This window comes from Ornithodoros turicata, chromosome 5, assembly GCF_037126465.1.
Source record: "Ornithodoros turicata isolate Travis chromosome 5, ASM3712646v1, whole genome shotgun sequence".
Lineage (NCBI taxonomy): Eukaryota > Metazoa > Arthropoda > Arachnida > Ixodida > Argasidae > Ornithodoros > Ornithodoros turicata.
The window spans coordinates 67,277,596-67,303,536 of NC_088205.1; the positions used below are offsets into that span (position 1 = coordinate 67,277,596).

Here is a 25,941-nt window from a genome sequence, read left to right on the forward strand (position 1 = left end):
GCTACATCAGAACATTGCTCATGGTACCTAGGAATGCTAGAGGCAGCAAACTAAGTGTACCTTCATAGTATACACTAGAAGGTTCACTACAGCTCCCCACCTCTAGAAGTGTTGGGGAACCACTCAAAGGTCCACCGAGACAATGTACATTGCAAAAAGCAAAACTGTACCTCACACTCCTCTCCTATCACTCCTACTCTCCTCACACTATCACTGTGAGGAGACTGATGATCTTTAGAGCCTGAAGTTTTAGGGTTTTACCCGATTCTTCCCCGAATTGAAGGCTCACTCTTTAGGGCGAAACCCGATTTTCCGAATACCCGATTCCCCTCACTGGGATGTCTGCAGGAATGCACTAACTTACTTGTTTGGCAGCAAATGCAATTACATCACCATTTGTACCAAACCACTACAGTTAGTTTGAGTAACTAAGTCCGATTTCTCCCCGAATTTAGCATACTGGAAGTTTTTCCACCTGAATTCGCATGAATTTAGTGCACATGTTTATTTACCAGATTTTTACCCCCAAATTTAGAAAAAAATATTTCCCGAAAACTTCAGGCTCTAATGATCTTTTCGCTCCTGTGCCTCACACTTTCATGCAGCGCTCATTGTGTGTATGTATGTATGCCTTCCCTCCGTCCAGTTTTTCGAGCTGTTTTTTCCCTGTTCACTTGTCAGCTTTGTCCCACTTTTCTGTGTCATCAGAAACTGTGAAGCATACCTGTTGCTGTGACTATTTAAAACAGAAAAAAAGGCCAGAGCGTAGTGATCTGACGAGGTGACGCTATGATGTTAGACAGCTTTGCCAGGAGCACAGCGTTCTCCTGGAAAAATCCTTGTGATGCAAACACAGCGGCGGGATGAAACCACACACTTTTTAATGCCTGCAACGGTGCACAACATCGTAAATAGTCTTGTATACATTAAAAACACGGTTAATGAGGTATACACTGCAACGTGGACATAAATGCAGTGCAGGACGTAAAACTGAGCATGCAGAAATATTTGGTTGGCGCATGAAATATATATATCTTGTCACATACTCTGCAAACACATTTCAAACAGTTGTAAAGATAAGGAGAGGCACATTCCAAGATAGCACTGGACCTAGGAAGAGCAGACTGGAGGGCAGTTCAGCTTTCAAGGACGAGTTCCTTCGTCACAGCTTGCTCAAGTTCCCTAGTTTGTGTTTCTGAAAAGGTTACGGTATGTCAAAGCAATGCAACTTTCAAACGTATGTTCAATCCAAATTCCACACACGTTTTTGTTCTATACAATAAAAGTGTTTTATCTATGCTGATATTGAGTTTTAGCAAAAAGACTGCATCATTTAAAATTGGTAAAATTATTGCCTTATTATTATTTAATTATATTGCCTTAACAAAGTAAAAGGCAAGCATAACACCTATGCAAGTTCATGTACCTGAGCTTAAGGTGGGGTGGACAGACACAACACATGATGACTAGTTCCTGAAATTTTTGGGAAACATTTTTTTTCTAAACTTCGGGGGGTAAAAATCAGGTAAGCAAACATGTGCTCTAAATTCATGCGAATTCGGGTGAAAAAACTTGCATTATGCTAAATTCGGGGAGAAATCTGGTGCATTTCCTCAAACTAACTGTACTGCTTCGGTACAAACAGTGATGTAACTGCATTTGCTGCCAAACAAGTTAGTGTGCATTCCTACAGATATCTCAGAGAGGGCAATTTGCTGGGTTAAAATTGGGTTTCACCCTAAAGAGGAAATCTTCAATTCAGGGTGCAAATTCGGGGGAAGAATCGGGTTAAACCCTAAAACCTCAGGCTAGAATGATGACTTGTGTTAATGTACTTGGTCGGTTTCTGAAATGTGTAGATTAGAACAGCATGAATGGTGATTAGAGAAGTTCCTTGCACAGAGCACTACATTTATAAAGTACAGTCATATACAGGGTGTCCCAGAAAGCGTGTAATTGAATATAATAAAAAAAACTATGCCACCTAGAATCATGCGGTCAATGGCATTTGTTCTTAGTACGTTTTTGCCACTTCCTGATGTGAGTGTCATGTATCGTAAGTTTAATTACGTAAATATTTGCAATCTGAACTCAGAAATTTGCCAAGTAAAGGTCACTTTTTTACCTTACCAATATGAAGAGCCTGCCGAATCTACTTAAAGTCATGGTAACTGACAGTGATATTCACGAGCTATCCCACTGGAAAAAACAGCTGAACATTGTGCATTTCGGAGCACTGGACCATAACGCGTGATGACTTTTTGAGTGCAATCGCTCTCAGTCCGATCAAAGGAGGTTCCAAAGTCAGCCCAGAGAGTGATAGTAGAAAAAGTAAGAGTTCCTGAAATTGGGAGAGGGAAAGCATTATCCCGGCGAAAGTCGTACGCGATAAGCCATGCCTGCGTTATCTCTTTCTGCAATGCCGGGGCGGGTTGGGTTTCGAACCTCCTTTCGTCGGACTGACAAAGCTTGCGCTGAAAAATTCATGGCACGCTATCCTGTGGGAGCTCCGTAAAGCATGATGTTCGGCTATTTTTTTCCGATGAGATAGCTCCTGAATATCCCTGTCAATTATCATTAATTTGAGCAAATTAGACACGTTCTTCACATTGGTGGGGTAAAAAACTGACATTTAGTTGGCAAATTTCCGACTTAAGCTCGCAAAAATTTACGTAATTAAACTTACACGACATTCACATCAGGAGGGAGCAAAAATCTAGTAAGAACAAATCCCGTTGACCGCATGACTCTAGGTGGTGTAGTTTAATTATAATTCAGCGACACGTTTTGTGGGACACCCTGTACATAAAAGCATCAGCATATACGAGGCACTGTTGCTCCAATACAAATGGAAGGATTAATGAAGCTGAGCCAACCTTCTTTCTGAGGTGGTGTGGTCTCAGAGTTTCCATCATTAGGGCACTCCTTGTCTTGCAATTCAGCGAGAGCTCTCTGTCTTTCTCCTTCCTCCCTCCTGTTGAGCTCATCAACAATCTCAGTAACCACGGGTAGCACCTTGTCTAACATGGATTCTGTCTGATTCATGACAATCAGCATCTGCTCCTTCAGTGCCTTAACACTGTTCTGAACCTCTGTCAGGTGAAGCAGCAGAGCATCAATCTGCAAAGGGAACACTTGTACTTAAACAATTTACTTTATTGGTAGTTTCTTACTAAATGGAACTTTACAGCAGTACAGCCTGCACATACCAGGGTTATCCAGAAAGTAAGCTCTGATTGGCTATTAAAGAAACACAAAATCTTGATTTCAAAGTGTGTAATTTTCACCTCACACGTCTTAAATTACATTTCGATGCAGATGCCACCATTACCGAAACACTTATCATAGCGGCGGACCAATTTTTGTATTCCCTCGTTGTAGAATGACGATGCCCATTACAAAACTAAAATATGGTGGGCATATCATCCCCTCCTTCACATAGCCTTCCTAGTTTTCGTCTCCTTTTTCATTGTATATAAGACAACGGCCACAATGGAAACAGTTTTGTCATCTCTTCTCACAAACATTACGAGAACTCTCACAGCAGTAACTAACAGAGGTTGTGGGCCACTCCAGTGCCTTAAATATTTTAAATATGAAGAAATATATGGAAATATATGGACAACACCAATATTTCCAAATGGAACATACGTTTTGGATGCACCTTGTAAAAAACATCTCGTAAACTGACTCTGCAAAGCTTCACATTTTATGAGTGTAACTATAATCTAAAGATTTTGTAATCAATGGCAAAAACTTTACAATTTGAGGGTGAGTCCTGGACAAAAACTGTCAAGAAATTCTCAAGCGTGCAGCTGCAAAGAGTTAAGCGCAGGCATAACATTACATTTCCCATTGCCCTTTGATAGCAAAAAGTAGCTGCTCACATTGAGCCGGCTCTTCAGTTAGGCATTGAAAGAAAGAAGGTCTTATTGAGCCAGAGCAAGGGGATGACAACAGCACTCTATATACTTATGTATCCATATAGAAATACTAATTAAATTTGATGGGTACAAAATTTATGATGCGACACATTGTCCTCACCTTTCCACTGAGAGCAGCTTTGGAAGACGGGGCAACAGCCGCTGAGCAAAAACAAATGTGTTGTTGTAGTGCGTTTCCCAAAAATAACGTATCTCACCCACATGGCTAATATATAATGTTCAAAATTTATACATTACGTACAAGTTGAAGTTTTGTCCCGACTGTTCTCCGAAACCTGCCGTACGTGTGGAGGACGGGTCTGTGCCGGCTTTGGCTGCAAATTGTCACAACACATGCACATGCTTTGATTGAAAGAGCAGCAAGTCATACTGTATGCTACTCAACATACAATGAAAAGCCTTTCACCAACACATTTATAATGCAAAAAATTCAAGAAAAGCACACAACCTCGGAGGAGATTACTTACCGATGGTCTTGCCACCTTGGGCTTGGCAGAGCAAGCATGACCAGATCCCTTTTGGAGAGCTGCATTGTATTCCTTAACTAATTTGATGATGTCTGCACACATTATTATCTACAGAATAACAAAATGGAGAATTAAACCAAGTGAGTTTTAACTGCAGTTCAATATAAAGGGACAACTCACTTTCTTCTCTGCAAAGCCTGTGCTTAAAAACTGTGTGCTGCTTAACGGTGGCCTCCACTGGAAAAGCTCCCTCAGAATTCTGTACATTGTTTCTATAAACTTTGCCTTGTCGTGGTCATATGGGGGCAACTTTAGGTCTTTCTGTAAAATCTCCGACGCAATTTTCGAGCTGTACCATTGGAAAACGTAGTCGTATATCGGAAGGTAGGTGTCCACACCTCCAGTAAGCATTCTGCAAAAAGGCGCAAACATGAAACACCACTGACAACTTGCGAGAACACAGACATAAATGTATGTGCCTTAACGACACAAACTTAAGTCTACTAGTTCTGTCTTACTTCTCTGCTTTCTGAGAAGCATTGCACAAACGACGTAACAATCACTTCCCGGCGTCGACTCACCGTCGAGCTCCATGTTCCCAAAATAACACCACAGCACAACAGTTTGAGATTCCATACTGGGTCCATACTGGGTGTATTTTAAATAGAATATGTTGACGTTCAGTCTTCAGTTGAAGGCGAACAACAGTAACCCATATGCTTAGTTTTAAAATGAACGGCTGGCAACAAAAATGAACGCTATCGTAGTATCATATGTGCACTGCCGACGCCTACTATCAGCTTACCCATCGAGATTAACGATGTTTGGCGGCGTTTTGACACTCCTGATTTCAGCGCTGAGTATTTTGAGGTTGTTCCTTATGTCACCGGTAGCCATGGATCGTTGGTTCCACGATTAGCGCAGTAACCGCTAATATAAACAACCCGCGTGGGTGAAATATGAAGCGTCTCAGAGGCCTCAGCTGCCCTTTAAAATGCCCGCACTGACGTCGATGTGACGTCATATGTTTGGTGCCGGCCGTACAATGCTGCAAATTCATATTACTTACTTCTTGAACAAATATTGTCAAAAATAAAAGTAACAGCTGGGAATACTTACAAGGAACACAATCCATGCGGCTGATGGCAGCGGCATCTCGTGTGCAAGCTGAAGAAACTGCGATGGGTTTCAAAATTGTCAGCGAGAAGTGGAGATAGAATTGTATTTCTTCATATTTGCAGCCACAGAAACGACATGCAAATGAGAAATTCACCTGGAACATCGCTGTTCGCGTGAAAATCGGTAAGAGAATGCACCAGTTAGAATTACAGCATGTATTTTACTGCTAGAGCTACAGTTAGTGCGTGTGTTTTGGACCAGATTAGAACAGTATTTTGCTGATGAAGCTGCAGCTTGCGCAGCACAAACCTAGTTTTATTCCGATCTTCCCAAAACCATGCAACGTTGTTTAAATCAACGAGTGTCTACCTGATTTCGTGGATGTAAAATCTGTAAAATAAAGGGAGCAGATGATTTCGGTGCAGTTGGCATGAATATGAATTGCAAGTCGTCGAGATTTATACAAAGTGCACGAACATTTTAGGTAATACTCATCGTAGATGGGACAGGTGCTCAAAAAGATATCGGAAAATGCAGAGAGGAACGAAGATGGGCACCCTGAAGGTAATTCCTTTCAGTATACCTTGTGTGGAGACTTTGAACATGATTTTGAAACGTATTGCAATTATATGAGCTGTTTATATTTCTTTTAGTCATCGAATCTTTTAATTTGACTCGAGTTCACTTCCTTGCAGGGTTTCCAGACCTTGCGAGTTGGCCGCCAGAGCTGAGCCTGGCAGTGCTTTCTCATTTAAATGCAACTGATCTGTGTCTTGCATCCTGTGTTTGGTCGGGGCTAGCCCAAGATGAAGTATTATGGCACAGGTAACACAAGTTCTCTGTGGACGTATGCATTCCTACGAAGAAATTGCTCTTACAATGCTGCATCCATATCTAGAATGTTGAGCATGCTCATCCAATGGAATCTTAACACTCTCAAAGATAGAATATTATATGAAGATCTCATTAGACAATGTTAGATCTCGTTATGCAATATTGCCTTTCACTCATGCACACATACTCTGTTATGTATCATTTGGCAGCACAATAATTGTAAAACTTTGAATGATTTCAGTCTGTGTGTCAATCAGTGGCGCTACACTAGCATCTACAAAGAACCAAAGGTACCTGGTTTCTCATACAGGCGTTTGTACCTCCAGCTGGATGAGGGCACAGTGACATTTAATGCTGATGCAGAGCTGGTGAGTTCTTTTGTGAACTCTCAGGATGGGAGGTAAAGGGCGTCTGAACAGTCCCAGTGTACAATTCTAATTACGGTGTGTGTGTGTAGTATGTGTACCCGTTGACAGTTCGATTGATGTGTGCTACATATCAGCGTACAGGGAATCCATCACACAGAAAAAGGAATGAGGTCACACAGTTTAGATGAAAATGTATATCCCCTTTGTGTATCCAGTCCATCACCTTAGTTGTGTAAAGTTTCAGCCCCACGTTTGATCAGTCTGAAGGAGCATTTTTTTATTAACTGTCATGACTAATTTCACGTGCAAAACATAGATAAAATGTGAAACGGTGTCTCCTGTTGTCGCACAAACAATGCAGAATACTTTCAGGAACACCTTTAGAACACTGTTGTGGTGCTTAGCATCAGCCACACTTTTGATTAGCTCTTGTTTTTTTATTAAATGTTGGAATTAATTTCACACGTAAAACAAAGATAAAGAACAAAACTGTGTCCCCTGTTGTCATACACACAATACAGACCACTTTCAACACAAAGTTGAGAAATTAGTTTAAAAAGAGAAAAACAAAACAGAATGATACAATGACCGTATTTATGCTCACTCATAGTTTTCCATGTTGGTTGTTGCAATACAGGGAATGCAATATTTCATCAAGCAAGGCCTTGTAAAGGATGTCTCCACTGAAATTGCAAGGTTTCTTCATCACACCAACCTCCTCAATTCTCGCCAAATGCGGATATACTTAGAGAAAAGGTGAAGACTTGATTGCAACTTTTGTGCATGCAATGCTTTCCTCAGCAGGCAGTTGTGATTTGTAGCCCAGTAGTGTGATTTGTTGATTAGTAGTACCCACACAGACAGCAGCAAGTCTAATATCAGTCATCACGGTGAAGTGTCATGTTGAAACAACGTGAATAGAATTTAAAGTAGCATGGCAGGCGCTTGGAACGTATACAGTCTAACTCCTTTACACTGAATGCCTCTCTAACGAAAATACCACTACAACGAAGTTTTTCCACGATCCTGTCCAAACAGGCATTGAGTCAATGTATTTTTTTTTTTTTTACATTTACACCGCATTCCTTTTGAACGAATATAATGGAATAGCGAAGCGATTTTTTTTCCCCCTCCATCATGTTATGAACCCTTTGAACGATGCCGCACGGTGGAACCACTAACGCCTTCTTGCGGTACTGCATGACGCACCCCACGCTGTGCCCCACCCTTCTAGAAAGCTGGATCTGATAAGATTTCCCCTTCTCGGGGTCAACGTGCACGTGTTCCAATCGGAAGCAGCGAACGCGCGACCCTGTTGTTCAGGGTGCATTGACCCAACCACAAAGAGCGACCTGTAAAACCCACTTTTTGCCAGTGCTGGCCGCACCTAATATAACGTCACGTACATTCTGTACAAAAGGCAGAGCAACGTGCATTGACGAGTAGGGCCCAACTTTTTAGGTTGTAACCCGATTCTTCCCCTAATTTGCACCCCAAATTGAGGGTTGCCTCATTAGGGTGAAATTAGGGTGATTTTTACCCAGCAAATTGCTGTCACTGAATGTCACTTATTCAAAGAAAGCTGACAGATTTTTTTCATGCCGAAATAAATGTGCTTGCCAAGTACGGCAGCGTACGCCTGACTCACCGTGACTGTCATAACATTTACAGAGAAAATGTCGAGGAAACGTAACTAATGATCTTTATTAAAAGTACAAATACCTTTGAAAGTCGAAAGACATGAAATTGTGAGGTAACTCTGCAGAGAACAGTTGCGCTTACGTAGAAATTACAGGTCGTAACGTAGGTGAATTTCACGTTTGGGGACAAACAAGGTTCTTTCAACAGTGCTTTTTAGAATGCTTTTGCTAACTGGTGTAGTCATTTCATAATGCTGCGACCTTGTACTGCTCCAGTAAGATGCGCATCTTCTTTAATGAATTTACCTTTAGAACAAATTTTTTCTGTGGTCCCCTGAACTTGATTATAAAGGAGGTTGACTGTATTTTTGTACCGTGTGATATGAACATACTACCTTCAGGAACCATCACGCAAAATATTTCATTTGCGAAGTGCGAATTTCCCGAGAAAAAATGGTTACAAGAATGCGCGCAGCGGCAGTGTTCTCATCCATGCTACTCTTGCTGTATGGTGACATGTAGTTAGTCAGCACTACTTTTTGGCTGCTGAGAATCATCTGCTAGTGAAGACGACCAGTCGAGACGCAGGACAGACGGCGCAGATTGCAGCTGCACAAAGAAAGAAAGTTAAAAGAAGGCTTTGTGCCCCACCATTGGGTGCCTGACTTGACACACCAACTGGCAGTCTAGTGAACAAGTTTTCTGATCCACAAGATTGAGAGCTGTCTTGTGCACCAGGATTGTGTGCTGGTGCCATACTTTTTGTGTGAATATACAGTCGAGCCCGTTTATAACGATATTGACGGGAACGCGAAATCTGATTGTTATATCAGAGTATCGTTAGAAACGAGCTTTCGAGAAATTGCCGCTCGGGTTCGCGTAAACGAAGTAGATCGCCGCTGAACATGCGCGTTTGTTAGGAGCACAGAAGCATTTTATCTAGCTTTAAATTGACGCAGCTGTGCGTCGGAAGCTTTTGATAACATAACCGCCGATATCGTGTGAGGCGCCGCACCTTTTGAGATCGACGACCTCATCCATTGCTCGTCAGCCAATGCCGTAGCCATCATCATTCTCACGATCGGGACTGCGAGGTCCATCAGAATGCGCCTTCGCCACGGATAATCCGTATTTGGGTGGTGACACGCAACTGTCTGCCAATACACGTTTTCGAAGCCGCGGTACTTCACAACGCGGTTTTGCACCAGTACGAAACCCGTAGAGCGCATGTAACTGTCGAGCCACGCGTCATTCCTCATCAAAAAGCCTCTCCGAACCGCGGGCGCCGTAGAAAGCACGCAGCAAAAGAAGAGAAAAAGCTTGAAGACAGAGAACGATGTGGAGAGGGAACAACCTCCTCTACTTCTCGCGAGCTCTTTCGAAGTCGCGTGCCTTGCAACGCACGCATCTAATCCCCGGCAGTCATGCGCGGATAAACGCACTGCGTTCTCACTTTAGCGGGCACGGAGGCGAAGGCTCTTGAACATGCCAATGTAATTTGTTTTCAGGGAAATGGTGCAATCTTGCTTTCTAATTTTTACGCGTTTTACCGTCCGCCGGGAGAATTCCGATCGCTATATGCGATCAAGCGCTTTCGCGGCGATCGTTATATCGATGTTTTGTTTACTTGTAGTTCAATGGGAGAGCTGACGGGAACCAATAATTCGATCGCAATATCGGAGTTATCGTTCTATCGAAGATCGTAATAAACGGGCTGGACTACATCACGGGGCTTCCAGTCCTAGTTTCTACTCCCGACATATGTTTTTTTTTTTAGTCCTTCCATCCTTCTAAAAAAAGAGGAGCAATAACTCATCATTATCATTTAAAAGTCTGCCAGCCGCTTTTTATTTCAAAATTTTCAAAATTTATGTGACTATAGCACCGTGCTTTCGTCTCGGATCACCCCCGCCCGGATTTGCATTGCTGTCACTTACGGCGAGGCCCGACGAGTCCTAAAAACAAATTTGCCAAAGTGCAAATACAGCTGACAATACAGGCCCTGTAGAGCACCGAGTGCTGCGCACTCAACACATCTGCTCGGAAATCTGAAATGTGGGAAGCGCTTTTTTTTTTCTGCTTTCCATCCGATTTTGCCCCGTTTTACAGTTCCCGAAATAATACCCGATTTTTACCCTCCCGATTTAGAAAAGAAGAGAAAAACATAAAACATGAAATCACGAGGGCCTATGTATATGTTGTGACCATTCTAATTCTAATTGTTCCAGTGATCCTCGGAGGCGCCAAGTGCTCGACCATCTGATTGAGTTGCAGAACTATGAGAACCAGTTCCTGCCCCAAGCGTTGCGGCGATTCTTCAGGAGCCTGCAGGCACCGAACACGCAGAACAACTACCTCAGAGCTCTCTTGGAGAAATTTTCGTTACGTTTTTGCAACTGCAATCCGCACTTGGGGCTCAACTCAGGTATTCATTCCTTATTGTGGCTATGACATATTCGTCAAGACATTCAAACGTATCACAAGCAGTTGAGCAACGTACATGCCATTTTATTTTGAATCACACAAGAGGTCAGTTCCTTGGGACTAACGGTGTTGGAAGTAAAAATAAATAAATAAAAATGTTGCGCAGGAAAGCAAACTACAGTGCAATCCCATTAATTCGAACTCGAAAGGGACTGAAAACTTATTCGGATAGAGCAGACTTTGAACTAAAGTGAGCCCCCTCTGAATGGGGGGTTGATGCTTTTGGCAGCGCATCGTCGCGGCTCGCTAGGCCTTGCCTCACGTTCGCGGTTATGTGTAATGGAAATGCGGGTGACTTATTCTTTCCAGAATATCTATTTCAGGTTAGTATCAAAACAGCTCGGGGCAAAAAATAATCTTCCACGAGCTTGCGTTCATTTAGTTTAGCTGCGACTTTATAAACGTCGTCCAACCCAACCGCGAAAACTGCAAACATGAATATCGCCAACTTAATTCAAGAACCTCTTTCTTTTTCTTACTTTTTCTTGGCTGTGTAGTCAACAGAGGAGGGGTCTTGGTCTTCTCAAAACAGCGAGGTTTGCTTGCTTGCTTTGCAGACGACGAGCAAGCGGCATCGTTCTGTGCCAGTCACGTTTGCGCACACCGTTACAGGGATGCATTCCTTGCTCCTCTTTCATCTGGCAGAAGTATCAGTTTTATGAGAAGTGGACTAATAAGTAGAGCCTGAAGTTTTGGGGCTCGACCCGATTCTTCCCCGAGTTTGCACCCCGAATCGAAGGTTTCTCCTTTAGGGTGAAGCCCGACGTTTACCCGGCAAATTGCCCTCACTGAGACGTCTGTGGGATTCCACACAAACTGGTTTGGCAGCAAAGGCAGTTGCATCACCATGTGTACCAACCCAGTACAGTTAGTTTGAGTAACTGAGCCCGATTTCTTCCCGAATTTAGCATACTGAAAGTTTTTTGCCACCCGACTTTGCATGAATTTAGATCGTATGTTTATTTACCCGATTTTTACCCCCCTCCCCCAAATTTAGAAGAAGAAAAATTTTTCCTGGAAACTTCAGGCTCTACTTATAAGTAATAGGCAAACTTAACATTTAATAAGTAAAGGTGTCCCGTGGCACGCGTGCAGCGCGCCAGCTTTCGCATGGCCAGCACTTTCAAGCTGATACGTAGTCGGGCGCTGCTGGGCAATCTTGTTTAAATAAACCATTGCGCATGTTCATATGTTTGAATTACTGCGCGTTTTCCCAAATACAAATGGCTTGAAACACAACATACAAACATACAAATACAAACAAACATACAAATGAAATACACATGGCTTTGCCCGGACCCGAGTGTCAGTTCGAATTAAGAGATTTTCAATTAACGGGATTGCACGTTATAGGTTGGCAAAATCACCCATGATGAGCTATGGTCTCACGACTGAGAATTGAAAGACGGGCGTGTTGGTACGGGTCGATTTTTCAAAATGGGATGAGCACAAAAAAACAGCAGACGACAGAGACAAGCTCGTGATGTTCACATTGAGCGACCATGATGTGGCAACGTGGCTATCATGTGATGATGTGCGATGATGGGTTATGAGTAGAGCCTGAAGTTTTCGGGAAATATTTTTTTCTAAATTCGGGGGGTAAAAATCGGGTAAATAAACATGTGCACTAAATTCATGCGAATTCAGGCGGAAAAACTTCCAGTATGCTAAATTTGGGGAGAAATCGGGCTCAGTTACTCAAACTAACTCTAGTGGTTTGGTACAAATGGTGATGTAACTGCATTTGCTGCCAAACAAGTAAGTGAGTGCATTCCTACAGACATCCCAGTGAGGGGAATTTGCCGGGTTAAAATCGGGTTTCGCCCTAAAGAGTGAGCCTTCAATTTGGGGTGCAAATTCAGGAAGAATCGGGTAAAACCCTAAAACTTCAGGCTCTAGTTATAAGAGTGGTGCTCAATTTATCCCGTTCAATGGAACCTGCAATTTGTTAGTATGGCTTCAGAGGACCTTCTGGTAGCTTAGTACGGTGCATTCGAACTCGGAGGGACTGAAGATTTGTTCAAATAAAGTGGAGTTCGAACCAAAGGGAGTCACTCTGAATGAGGGCTTGATGCATTGGCAAGCTGTTTTCGTGAGACAAGCTGTTACTAAACAAAACTCTGAAAGTTGGGAGTACATTTACTGGAACATGCAGTATCCAGAGTACCGTGTCGACCGTGTGGTCACAGAAGTTGTAGACTTTAGTGCCAGCATACTGTAAGCAGTGTAAAACGGGCTTCACCTAACACTCGAGTGTAATGATATGAAGCCGACTTGCAGAACGGTGCCAAAAAAAAATGATAGCGGTAACGTGAAGCGGGCTTCACCTAACTCTTTGATGCAATGAGGCGAAGTCCACTTGCAGAATGGTGATGGCGATACCCCGCTTCAGTACTATTTCACCACATTTCATAGCGGACTTGACTTCCCCTATTTCACTGAGATTCTGCTATCAGTACAGATCCCGACAAAAGTTTACGGAACACCAGAGCGACGTATTTCATGATCTCAGCGACACCCTAGCGGCGAACGGGAGTGGACACACCTACTGAGAGGTGCGTCGAGTACCCAATCACCTGTTTGTAAGTCTATCTGATCCTGTTTGCCGCAACCGTGTCGCTCAGATGACCATATGCACCACTCCAGTGTTCCGTAAACTTTTGTCGAGACCTGTACTATTCGAAAAAATATTCGGAAATTTCGAATACTGAAATTAGGTTGCGAATAGCATTCGAATAGCATCAGATATCTGATTCATATTCGAAATTTCGAATACGTATTCGCAGAGCTCTAGCCTGTGCTACCATTAAGAGCGGACGAGATTCCAGTCACGTTGAGACTCTTCGTGATATTCTCAGGACTTATATCATGCCCCAATGCCATTTCACACAACACTGCCAGGGCCCTCTGTCTAAGCTCGTGCACATAGATCAGAACAGCGCTCCAGATTTTCGGAAACATTCCGCACTTCGGCCCCTGGAACGCCAGCGGGTCTTCGTTGCAGACACAAGGCACTCGTTCTGTTTGCTCCAGTAGCGCACCTGTGCTTCTTTCACTGAAAAACGCCGGGCAGTGTCACGATTTCCATGTTGCTTGGCATGGCTGATTTACATAGAGCTTTTAACCTGCACGTGTAGCTCTCATGTCTCACCGGTCCGACCATCGCTGGTTGAAACCAGAACTGACAACTCCGAGCACGTTGGTGGACAAAATTCAATCGCGCAGCCACAGATCGCTCTCCCTCTCCTCCTCATATTCAGTGTGTCCACCTGATTGTGATCAACTGTGGCTTTGCTTCTCCTCTACGCCTCCTCATTCTCTACTTCAGTCCTGTCGTGCAGGCGCTTGCTACGTTGCCTCATTTGTGCAATACGGGCCGGCCATGCCACTAAAGCCTATGAGCGTTCTATATGCGGGGGGAAGAAGTGCGCACTCAGGTTAGTGGTGTGTTCTATGAGCAAGTAAATATGGTAGTTTATGCCATCTGAACAGTATTCACGCGTGATTACTCATCGATATGCATATTCATTACTATATCGAAGTGAAGGAAGAAACTACAAGAAGAGCTACAGAAGGTTTTTGAAGGCATGGAAAGCCTCCCTTTCACATCGGACATGCGTTAGCCACATCGTAGTCGAGTGGTCAGCTCTACTTCGTGTCTGCAAACACTGTTCGTTCGCAGAGAGCTTCAATCAGCCGACACGTACAGGGACTAGCTTTTTTAGCGTGACAACTTGTAGTTGTGGTCACAATATGTTCATATAGTGGTCCACACGAAACACACTCTCACGAGTGACTGGAAGGTTTTCTGTGCTTACGTTAGCATTCAATCATTGCAGGTCCCACTGTACAGTGCGTACCCAAGCAGCCCGATCTCGGCCCAATATTGGTCCAATATTGGGTCAAGATGTTGTGCTGCTTGGGTACTATAGGTGCCAATAAATGTACATTCACTACTTACGGAGTTGCATACAGTAACAGAGGGATACTATCTGAAGTTTGTAAAAAATACAGAAAGTACAAATGCAAAGAATTAAACCAAAGGATGCACACCCAGCAAGGTAGTGTGTGTAGCTGAGATACACACATTCTTATTATGATATTTTATTCCGAGCAGAAAAGCTGTAAGCTCCCCCATCCAGAGCAGCAGTTCCCCAACGGGCACAAAGTTAAAAATTTTTTCCGAAGTGAGATGCGTATTGAAAATATTCGAAATGTGCTTTTTGGTAATATTCGAATTAGATTTGAAGGTAGAACAAACAATTTGAATTCGATTCCCAGTGTCAGTCAGATATTCGTATTTTTGTTGGAATTCAAAATTTTGCTATTCACACTGCTCTACTGATAAGTAATAACTAGGCTTCATAACGCTGATTTTAAGTAAAGTTGTCTGTGGTGCACCAGCAGCATGATGGCTTCCGTGCTCAAGCACGGTCGGCTGCGGCTGGGCGATCTCGTTTGAATGGACGAAGCAACATTAGGGCTGGTTGGTATAGATCAGTGTTTCTCAACCGCGGTTCCGCAAACCTTGTCGTGAGGTTGTGCAAACGGGATGCTGTTTAGCACCCGCGAGTGAAACTTGACCGTCTGCAAAGGCCCACCCTCGGACAGCCTTGGTATTGGACCGTCCCGGACATTTGATCGCCCCCATTGCGATCACAGGACTGTGTTGCCGGGGCTCACACTCATCGTAAAGAGCAGAGCCCCAGCAGCTGTCGTCTTCATTGGATGGCTCAACCCGCAACTCATCCTGACAATTTCTCTGCACCACGTTTTTGCCTTTCTCTTGTGTTTCGAAAGTCTTTGCAAGCACTTGGAAAGTTGGCGCTACTTCTGAGAAACTTCGGACCTTGATGGGACCTGTATGTCAGCTAGAATTATCTGGAAGTTTTAAACGGGTTTTGCTGGGTTTACCCCATGGTTTAATCCTAAAACACAAGCATGTATATATTAATGCTGACTTCTTCAAAAATGATAACTTGGTCTTCCTCTCTTTTTTTTTCCTGCTTTTTTTAATTGTTGTTCTATCGACAGCGTCATACATGTTAGAGATTCACACTGTCCTAGCTAGCCCGAGACCCGCGGGCCGGGTTGTGGCCACCCATGGCCTGTTCAGCCTGCTCCAGGCCTGGATTGTTTTATGTATTGTGAATATTCTTTATTACCAGCAGCACAACAAATAAAACAGTTTAGAAACAGTTAAAAAACACAACGTTTTGGGAAATGTAAGGGACCCATCATTAGGAATGAAAAAGCTTGACAATCAGTTGTTTGTTATTTGTTAAAGTGATGGGCGTAGCAGTCCAGAGCGTAACAATATTTTAAACGTTTTAACGATTTTTATTTGCTGGGGTGCTGGTGTGCCCCTTGTTTTTGGAATAACTAAAGTCCACCTCTGGAGTATGGACCATTTTCAGCGCTGCGAATATTGAAAAGTGTAAATGACATCCTCTTCCTGCGCAATAATCTTTAAACAACCAATAAAGGTTATTGCGTATTGGGCTGCGTACGCTTGGACGGTGTCCCTGGATATTCCATAGTGTTTTTTTTCGGCGCCTCCTAGCGGGTGTGCCATGGACAGGCCTGGTCATTCTCTCACTCACTGGGACCGGACTGGGTCAGGCCCTGCCGAGAAATAGTGGCCCGTGTCGGTCTCTAATACATGCGACAAAAACAATGCATTTTCGTGTCTGCATTTCACACCCTGTCTGCGTTACACATAGCCATTGAGAAATCTTCCCTTTCAGATATGGTCTACATTCTGTGCTTCTCCCTTATCATGCTTTCCGTGGACCTCAGCAGTCCACACATCAAGAACAAAATGTCTAAGCGAGAATTCATCCGCAACGTCCGACAGGCGATACGTCGCCAGGATGATGAACTTTTTGGGCACCTCTACGACGATGTCTATCTACGCGGGCATGTCGCACCAAACTCGGAGGACTGAGTGACTCTTCAGTATTCTCGAAGGATGCCTGCGCAGATAGGGAAGTTAGTGAGCTTATCAAATCATGGTTTGTTGGAATGAATTGATTTTTTGGAGTTATTCCCTCAAAGGTTGTGAGTGAATTTTTGTTGCAGAGGAGTGCAGGCTTACATGTTTCATTTTCTCTCTCCATTGAGGTTGTTTTTAAAATATTAGGAAGGGATTCGGCCAAAGTAAATGTGGTTCCAGGTTTTAATTGCACTTCGTCGTGTTATTTCTGCCCGTCACCGTGTTTTGCATTCTGTGGTTGCTCGAAACCTAGCACAACCATGTGCTTTTAGAAACAAAGGAAACAGCATATCTAGACAGCCTCACAAGCAACCAAATTTTCTTTTCCTTTTCATCTCTCATTGTTTTTGTTTTTTGTGTGTGTGATGCCTGGATTTCATTGCAATATAATACTATCATACTCTAGCCTTGCTGCCTTTCAGTGAGAGGTATGCACATAGTTTTCTGCTAATGTCAGGGCTCTGCTTTGCCACCAAGAATCTGGATCTAAGTTTTGTTTTTTGAGTGGCAATCCTGAGCACCTGTTGCCAAATATTGTAGATTTCAACGCGTTTTTTTTTTTTTTTAAATCGGTATGTAGGCACTGCAAGGTAGGCCACAATGCATTTCTTGTATATAGCAAATTTTTTAGTGAGCAACTTGTGCAGCCAAGATGCAAAGTATGTACAGAACAGTCTGCAACTGTAGAGTATATTGTCTTTACCCTCATTTTAAAAATACATACTTATATGTATTAGAATGTCAAGCCCCATAGCCAACGTTAAGTTTGATCTACGGAGAAGGGATACCGGAGGTCGAGATCTGCCGATGGTTTCAACGGAAGCCTGTTCATCTGCTGCACCCAGCAGAAGAACAGTCTTCTGTTCATAATATCGATGCATCTCCAATGTGAACTTTGCCTCTTATTAACTGGGCATCTTCTTTTCCCACCTGCTAGATTAATGTTACACTAGCTGTGCATTCAATATTACATGGTGCAGTCAAGTAGCTCAATTACAATGACGCAAGACATATATTTAGACGTAGCCACTGTTGCCCCCAGTTTTTGCATGCTGAATAAACGCTGTTTCAACGTTTTACGACATTAACCAGGAAATATCGATTTATTCTAGTGCGCTAGCCATGGCAGGACACGCTAGTATTTTTAATCTTACAAAAACGGACTCGTGGACATGTGTGTGCTGTAGGCAGCCATTGTTGTAATGTGTTACTCTCATTGCACCAGGATTCACGCTGATGTAGCCTAGCTGGTAGCATTTCAGTAAACATGGAAGCGTGAAAATCATCAGATTCTACTGTATATACATTTGTGCAGAAATGTGAGACAGCTGTCAGATCTGTGACAACCTACAATGTTCTGTAGACCACCTTAGAATATGCATACGTTGAACAAATGTTGTTCCATTTATCTTACATGCTTTTATAGAAGTTGTAAATAATTGTACATATGCAAAATAGTTCTGCACCGTGCAAACCATATCCTAGCTGCAGCTAAACGCCTCCTAGTCATTTGAAGTTGTGATTGAGACACAGCTAGTCTGTGGATTGGACATAGTTCAAATTAGTTATCTATCTTGCCTTATGCTGTCACTGAGTTCAAAAACAGAGAATAAAATTATGATGACAAGGCAAGGTGTACTGTTGTGATTCTTTTGCTTTTCATTATGCAATGCCCATAGTCTAGAAGCTCACTGATTCTACATGAGTGGATACTTTAGACGTTTTTGGTGTGTGATAGGTAAGGCCCCGGGTTTTCCGCGATTCCGCTCGGAATTCATCGCGGAATCCTTTCTGTGGCACGGAATTTCACGAAATCCCTTATTTTTAGGGGTGTCCGGATATTCGACTTATCGAATTCGAACCAAATATCAGCCACTCGAAAGGTTTCACTCGCGAATCGAATACCCAATATTCGGATTTCCGAATGTCCGACTATTCGCCGAATACGAACGACACCTCTCGAAAGTGGGCTTCACCTGAAGCTTCCGTGCATGAGGTGAAGCCTGCTTTACGAAGCTGCCCCTGCTGCACACCAGCACAGACAGATTGTAGGTTAGCTTCAGACAACGTTAGCCCAAGTTTGTTGTGCATACTTCGACTGAGGAAGGGGCGGCGTCCTTCCCGTGTACAGTTTAGCTGTGGCAGCGGGGGATTTTGATTTGATGTCTGGGAGACTATTAAACACTCTTAAATAATGCCTACAGCCCAGAAACAAAGAGGGTGTCCCGTAACTTCCACCGGGCATATATTGTAAGCTCCTTCATGTAATGTTTCTATAAAGTTCCTATGAACTCTGTAGATGCTGAAAGATCTTTCAGCAGGTATAAAATTATTGCAGGTGACAGACATTTGTCCTTGTCAGAGGAGAAATCAAGATATCATGTATGTAATGCTGAGCCACAACACTGCTTTCAATCTGTAATTTCATAAAATGTTTTTGTCCCCACATTATCCAAGAATATGCTTCCCATTTCAAGCAGCCGTTGACTGCTTGCCGCGGAAAATCGCGGAATTTACGAGTCAGTGCAACAGATCTTTGAATTTGCCGCAGCAGAAAACCAGGGGGGTCATTCCATGCGAAACGTCCCAGAGGTGACGCTCGACCCTCGTGGATTTTGTTATAAAAATTCATATTGATTCATTGCTTGGGGAAAACCACTAAAACAAATGTTTTAGCTGTCATCGCATAATAGTTGTCCCTAAGCGTCTGTTTAAAGTTACGGGTTCAGCCTCTGACGACTCCTGCAGTCTACGCGTGCCGTCGCCAAAATTATAGAAATATCGCAATTGTTTTCATGCCGTATGGCCACAGAAAATGCGTCACCTTTCTGGATGCCATAGGACTTCGATCCTCATTGTGAAGGGGCTTATCATTTTATTCCCCGCATCACCACAAGCAATGGGGTAGAGTATTGCCCCCGGCGATGAAACTCCCAATCCATCATCTCCTAATAAAGTTGTTGTTGTTGGTGGTGTCCTGGAAATCCAAGCGACTCGAACACTGCCACTCGGAGAATACAAGGTTAAGGGGTGCGGCAGCGTTCGACGCCCAGACAAGTTTGGAAGTCAAAAGTCAAAACGACGACTCAGTCGGCGCCGGATCGTCATGCAGGGCACATGTATCTCGTTTGCATTGCGAAAAGTGTAAGGTTATTGTCATCTTGTCATTAGGCTGTAGGCTACAATTTCACACAATTACTCATAGTGCAAGAATTATTGGAGAAGAAATTAAGGGCAACATCAGAATGTATGCCTGGCTATTAAATATGGCTAAGAATTATCAGACAGATAGTGCACCTCTATGTAGGCTCACGCTGTTGGCGGGCACGTGAAACTAATAAATAAAAAATAAAATAAAATAGGTTGAAATGAGATTAGGTGAATATATTTTAGAAAGGTTGAGGTGAGGTGAGGAAAGTTTTCCGAAGAGAAAATGAGGTGAGGCAAGGAAACTTCATGGTCGATCCATTGGTGGATTCGCGTTGAATGCGTTAGCATTAAAACTTGAAAACCCTTTGGGAACTCCCTTCACAACGCTACAAAAGCATTCAATGACCCTTCACACGACCCTACGCATCCCTAACGCAAGACAGCATCCGCAGCAAAACGAGCCTTTCGGGCTCTCTCCGATTGAGCTTGGCGGCGCCGTCTCGCAGCCGCTTCTTCGCACAGCTTTCAGAACCCATGTCGCCCCCACACAGACACGTCTGAACCTGTCCACCACCACAGCTGCACTGCCAACGCGCCGGCGTCAGGCTCCAACAGCTCCCCATAGAGCCCATAGTTTGAGATAATGCACACAACACTAGGCACACGACCAATGAGAGTGCAACGTTGTAGAAATTATGCAATGCCTGTCGGCCAATCAGGAGTTTTAACTTTGACTGAGCTTTCGGCCGGTTCTGGCTACCATCGACTTCTACCGGATTTCACGCCTACCGCCGTTACCCGATATTCAAAATAACTGAGGCTTCTTTTGGCTAAAAGAAATATTTATTTGACACAAAGCACTGATTCAAAGATCTGATACATGGGTGGACTGTGAATACAAAGTCCACTGCGTTGTTGACGCACTGTAACTAAGTTCGAACTTGAAGCAAAACGAACACAGCCCTCGAAATCCGACACGGCCCGAGCGTGTTCTTCACCCTCCAACCGCTCCAACTCACGAAGCATTCCAGTTCCGGAGTTGATAGACTGTTCGTGGGATAGTAGTCGTGTCCAGGAACAGCACAACACACGTTGAATCACATCGACGAATGAATAAAGCAGCGAACACTTCTACAAACTGTTCTGCCGATTGACATCATTGAAACACGGAACACAAGAGGACGCCGTGCCGGCCGATTTTATGATGAGCATCTTCTTTCGTTGCTTGTAGAGCGGAAGGCACTTGTGTGGCACGTAATCGTAATCCTGTCTTTGTTGTCAGTCCTCAAAATCCAACGGCGCCCGAACGCGTTCTTCATTCTCCAACCGCTCCAACCCACGAAGCATTCCAGTTCCGTAGTTGATAGACTGTACGTGGGATAATAGTCGTGTCCAGGAACAGCACAACACGCGTAGAATCACAAACTGTTCTGCCGATTGATATCTCCGAAACATGGAACACAAGACGACGGACGCCGTGCCGGCCGATGCGAGCTATTTCGAAACTATGCGGAAACTGTTGAAACGGCCGCCGGGACGCTGCACGCACATGCGCGCGTAGAAAATGCGATTTCAAAACATTGTCGACCAATCGGAGCGCGCACACAGTCTAGGCCCAATCAGCTTGCAACGTTGTAGATTGGCGTAGTGGTACATACTCTACAGCCGCATCCTCGGTCACCTGAGGAGGACTGCCGGCGTCGCGAGGCGAAGAGGGAAGGAGGGAAGGTGAGAGCGCAACGCGCCGGCGTCGCGTCGCGCTCTCACCTTTCCTCCTTCCCTCTTCACTGAACGCGCATGCGCGACGCGCCGTGGCTACAGACAGGCCACGCCGGGAGTCTTGCGTAGCGAGGACTCTAACGCTGACGCATTAAAATTGCTCTGGAAAATGTTGAGGTGATGTAAGGAAAGAATCTTGAGAGAAAAAATGAGGTTGAGGTGAGAAAAAACATCTGAGACGAAAACTCAGGTGATGGCAAAAATCGTGAGGGCCTTGGCCCACCGTTGGCTGTCACAGAGAAAAGCAAAAGGCTTGTACCGCTTGATAACAACTGCATAGCAAAGAGATACGATGCAGCTTTAAAAGACGTGACGTGCGGGACGGGCTCGGTGTGGCTTATATAAACGAGCGTAATGTAGTAGCAATAGTTAGAGAAGCTTCATATTGGCGCCATGCACCTGTATTATTCACAGTTACTGCAGCGTTGTGCGCCTTTTACTAATTAAGCACAAAAATGTAATGGGCGTTACTCAGAATTTCACCTTCTAGAGTATAGGAGCATAGTTCTAAGTGCCGGGTCACCTTTGCATTAGTTCAAGATGCGCCATCGCAATAATATGTTCCGTGCGGGTGACGGTAAATATAGCATTTGTGTCTGTATCTTCAAGTATCCCTTACATATTTATTGATGTATCTGACCTAACCCAGCCGTTTGATTTAAGTTTTTATGAGATAACTGGAGTCATCTGTATAACGAATTAAATGCTCCTGACCAAATAGGAAACGATGCGATTAAACGACGTTCGATGACACGTTCAGGTACCCAAAAATATATGGCCATCACTCTGTAAATGTAACTGAATACGTTTGATATTAAGCACCATAGTTGGTCGAAATTATCCGCTCTCCTACCGCATAGGTCGACTGACTAAATCTCTGACTCTGTGTAAATCTATCCAAATTTTAAATCTTGTATATATTAGTGCGGACAAAGTGTAAGAAAACAAAACTGTAACAAGTTACTCGTAGTAAAGTGACCCGGATTGCGCTAAAAAAAAAAAAAGGAATAGAAAACGGAGGTTACGTCTGATGGGTGAAGAAATAAGTAGCGGAGACCCGTGGGGTTTGCAAAGTGCTCTTAGTGCACAGTTTGAAGGTGACAAGTCGGAGACAAACGCATACGAGGAAAAGATGCAGAAGGAGAAGCAGAAGTCGAAAGTGGTTTCCTCAGAGTGAAAGTTTCGGTGGCGCATTTGAAGAATCAATTGAAGGAGAAACGCGTATTGTCGCAGAGCGCGCCGAGAAACTTCTTACTCGGAAGAACAATTTCTTAGACCAGTATTTTTCGCTCTCTGACCAGCGAGTGTTCGCAACGACCGTTACATTGCAACGGAGAATTGAGAAAATGCCACCGAGAAAAATTTTGCGACGAAGGTGTTGCGATTTTCCGCGGCAGCTGTTGTGACTTCTGCTGACGCTGCCGAAACGCTTGAAATTGCCGCTAGATGTCGCAACGCATTCCGTGACGGTCTGCAAATTCGTTTGCAAAATGTCTGTGATATGTTTACGAAAAGGTTATTAAAGACACTGTGTACATTTTTCGGCACGTTTCAAACTGGTTTCTCTACTTCTTGCACGGCAGTGCGTACGATCCTCATTGTAAGAAGGGAGGACAAACCGCCTCAAATGCCTACGAGATGTGTACGATACACCGGCACCACTCTATTTGCACAGTAGCTATGATGGCTTTAGAGTCTGAGTAATGATTGCTGATGATGTTGATGTGGTGAACCGAGACCATGTTCGGTCTGGTCATCATGAAATCTATGCAGGTGCCGTTGCGCGTCGTTGGGTGGGTGACGTCGTTTTGGATCACAAATCCCATTTGCTCATATATAGACTTGTTCCGTGAAGGTGGTCAACAACAACGACTTTATTTTTGACCTTGGAGAGTGGGGAGCTTCATCGGCACAGGCGATACTTTACCCCATTGCTGGTGGGAATGGGGGGAATAAAATAACGAGCCCCTTCACAATAACGATCGAAGTCCGATGGTGTCCAGAAATGTCAGAAGAGCTTTGAGCGCAGAGCGTTGCTGGGCTGGATTGGGCCAGGGACCAAGCAATTTCGACAGGGAGAAAGGACGAGAGTCCAGCCGACGAAGAGACTCGGAGAGTCTGGTTCGGGAAGGTTGGTAGTGAGGGCAATGAAGAAGAATATGCTCCAGATCCTCAAGAGCACCACAGTGGCAGCAGGTGGGAGAGTCAACTTGTCTCAAGCGGTAACGCCACTGAGGTGTAAAGGCCACATCGAGGCGCATTCGGTGGATTAATGCAGCATCTTGACGAGAGGTGTTTCGTGGCATGCGGAAAGCGAGCGTTGTATAAACTCTGCTCAACATAGAGGGTGGAAGAATGTCGATTGTCCGTTGGCGGGAAGCCAGGGGTGTCACTAGGCGTCGCAGAATTGAACGGCGGTCTCCTCTCAGCAGAACAATACTGGTCCGTTTCCGATACGAGAGTGCTGCTTCTGCGGCGCTGTCGGCCTGCTCGTTCCCCACGACACCACAATGGGCTGGAACCCACTGGAGAACTAGCTTGTGGCTTGCTGCGTAGATAGTGTGGTAAACCATTAACACATCTGTGTGATGGGCCTCGTATGCCGGAATTTTCAATTGCTGCCCATTCCAGGGGTGTAAAATCAGCGATGTGTTGTAGAAAGAAAAGGATGGCATAGAGTTCCGCAGCTCTGGAGGTTGTTGGATGTGAAAGGCGTGTTCCGTGCACTACGCCTTCGGATGGTATGGCGAATGCTGAGGCGGACTTGTTGTTTCGGGATGCGCCATCAGTATATGCTGCCGTAAACATAGAAAACTTCGCGTCTACCAGAGCATGAAAATGGGCTCGGAGGACTTGAGGGGGGACATGATATCTTCTTTCCAGAAGGTTTGGGAGGCGTACAAAAGTGGGCGGTACCGGTAGAGACCAGGGAGCTTCCGGCGGTATAGTGTCCTTAGTTATGAAGCCAGTGAGAGTCTGGCGTGTCCTCTGCGCTACTCGATAGAAGTCGCTTTCAGGGTGGTATCAAATTTTCCTGAGGAGCGGGTGGCGGGGAATGTGAGCACGCAAATGGAGGTAGTGCCGAGCCGTTTCCCGTTCACGGAGAACCTCAATCGGGAGCTCACCAGCTTCAGCCAGTACTTGCCGTGTTTCAGCCATTCTGGAACTCCGAGGCATCGACGAAGGCTTCAAGCAAACAGGGACAGAAGTGTATTTAATGAAGTTGTTGATATCCTGTGCAGAATAGGAAGGCTGTAAAGCACAGTCGCCCTCACCAATGCCGCGTGAACCGCGAGCAGGGAACGCTGATCACAGCCCCATCCTGAGCCAGAAAGATGTTGAATTGTGGGGAGCCATCGTTGCACTTCAGTTTCAAGGTGTTTAATGTGCCGAGCCCAGCGCAAGTCCGAGTCGATTACCACGCCGAGGAAGCGGTGAAGGCGTACCGGTTCAAGCTTCTTTGTACCAAGCATGAGAGGGAAATTGGCCATAGCTTTACGCGTGAAAGGGAGCTCGGCACACTTTTCGGGTGAAAGGTCCATCCGAAGGTGCTTGAGGTACGTATGGATATTGTTTAAAGCGAGCTGCAGGCGGCGCAGGAGAGCTGGGCGTGATTTTCCTACTGTCCAAAGGGCGACGTCATCTGCATACACGGAAAACGACACTTTGCGAGGAATTACTGATTGTAGGCCGGCCATCACAACGTTAAAGAGTGTCGGGCTGAGAATGCTTCCTTGGGTGACTCCTTGAGGAACAGGATGCTGGGGGCTTTGGCCTTGGGACGTACGGACAGCGACAGTTCAGTCCGTAAGGAAGTCTTGGAGCCAGATGAAGAGCCGACCAGATACTCCAAACGAGCGCAAGGCGTGCAGCACACAAATGTGCGAGACGGTATCGTATGCGCGCTTGATGTAGAGGAAAACCGATCGGACGATCCGTCGATGGGCACGAGCATGTTGAACTGTAGAGACTAGGTCGAGAACTAGATCCATGGAGCTTCGGTGGCGACGAAATCCAGCCATTTCGTGAGGGAACGGACGTTGGTTTTCGAGCCACCAGTCGAGGCGATGCAAAACCATTCTCTCCATCAGTTTCCCCATACAGCTTGTCAGGCTCACAGGGCGAAAGGAGGATAGGGCATTTGGGGGCTTGCCTGGTTTC

At 44.6% G+C, this 25,941-nt stretch overlaps 2 protein-coding genes across 2 annotated transcripts; one reads left to right on the forward strand and one right to left on the reverse strand.

The window, feature by feature from the left end:
- Positions 1–864: 864 nt before the first annotated feature.
- LOC135394626 (centrosomal protein of 44 kDa-like) lies at positions 865–5,437 on the reverse strand. The gene is made up of 7 exons (XM_064625458.1): positions 5,217–5,437; positions 4,592–4,823; positions 4,412–4,519; positions 4,186–4,258; positions 4,045–4,085; positions 2,877–3,120; positions 865–1,195 (listed from the first exon to the last, which is right to left on the reverse strand). The coding sequence occupies exons 1-7, from the start codon at positions 5,306–5,308 to the stop codon at positions 1,137–1,139; spliced, it is 849 nt and encodes a 282-aa protein (XP_064481528.1). The 5' UTR covers positions 5,309–5,437; the 3' UTR covers positions 865–1,136.
- Positions 5,438–5,450: 13 nt separating this feature from the next.
- On the forward strand, positions 5,451–18,483 carry LOC135394627 (F-box only protein 8-like). The gene is made up of 7 exons (XM_064625459.1): positions 5,451–5,713; positions 6,015–6,094; positions 6,226–6,355; positions 6,606–6,732; positions 7,370–7,488; positions 10,601–10,797; positions 16,604–18,483. Exons 2-7 carry the CDS (start codon positions 6,031–6,033, stop codon positions 16,801–16,803), a joined length of 837 nt encoding a protein of 278 aa, XP_064481529.1. The 5' UTR covers positions 5,451–5,713; positions 6,015–6,030; the 3' UTR covers positions 16,804–18,483.
- Positions 18,484–25,941: the final 7,458 nt, after the last annotated feature.

Bases quoted from the DNA above. Each gene is read 5' to 3' on its own strand.
- LOC135394626 (XM_064625458.1), bottom strand. From the start codon at position 5,308: ATGGCTACCGGTGACATAAGGAACAACCTCAAAATACTCAGCGCTGAA. The intron at 4,824-5,216 runs GTAAGCTGATAG...GCCTTTTTGCAG, and splicing joins AACATCGTTAATCTCGATGG to AATGCTTACTGGAGGTGTGG. The intron at 4,520-4,591 runs GTGAGTTGTCCC...GTTATTCTGTAG, and splicing joins CAGGCTTTGCAGAGAAGAAA to ATAATAATGTGTGCAGACAT.
- LOC135394627 (XM_064625459.1), top strand. From the start codon at position 6,031: ATGGGACAGGTGCTCAAAAAGATATCGGAAAATGCAGAGAGGAACGAA. The intron at 6,356-6,605 runs GTAACACAAGTT...GAATGATTTCAG, and splicing joins GATGAAGTATTATGGCACAG to TCTGTGTGTCAATCAGTGGC. The intron at 6,733-7,369 runs GTGAGTTCTTTT...GTTGCAATACAG, and splicing joins TTAATGCTGATGCAGAGCTG to GGAATGCAATATTTCATCAA.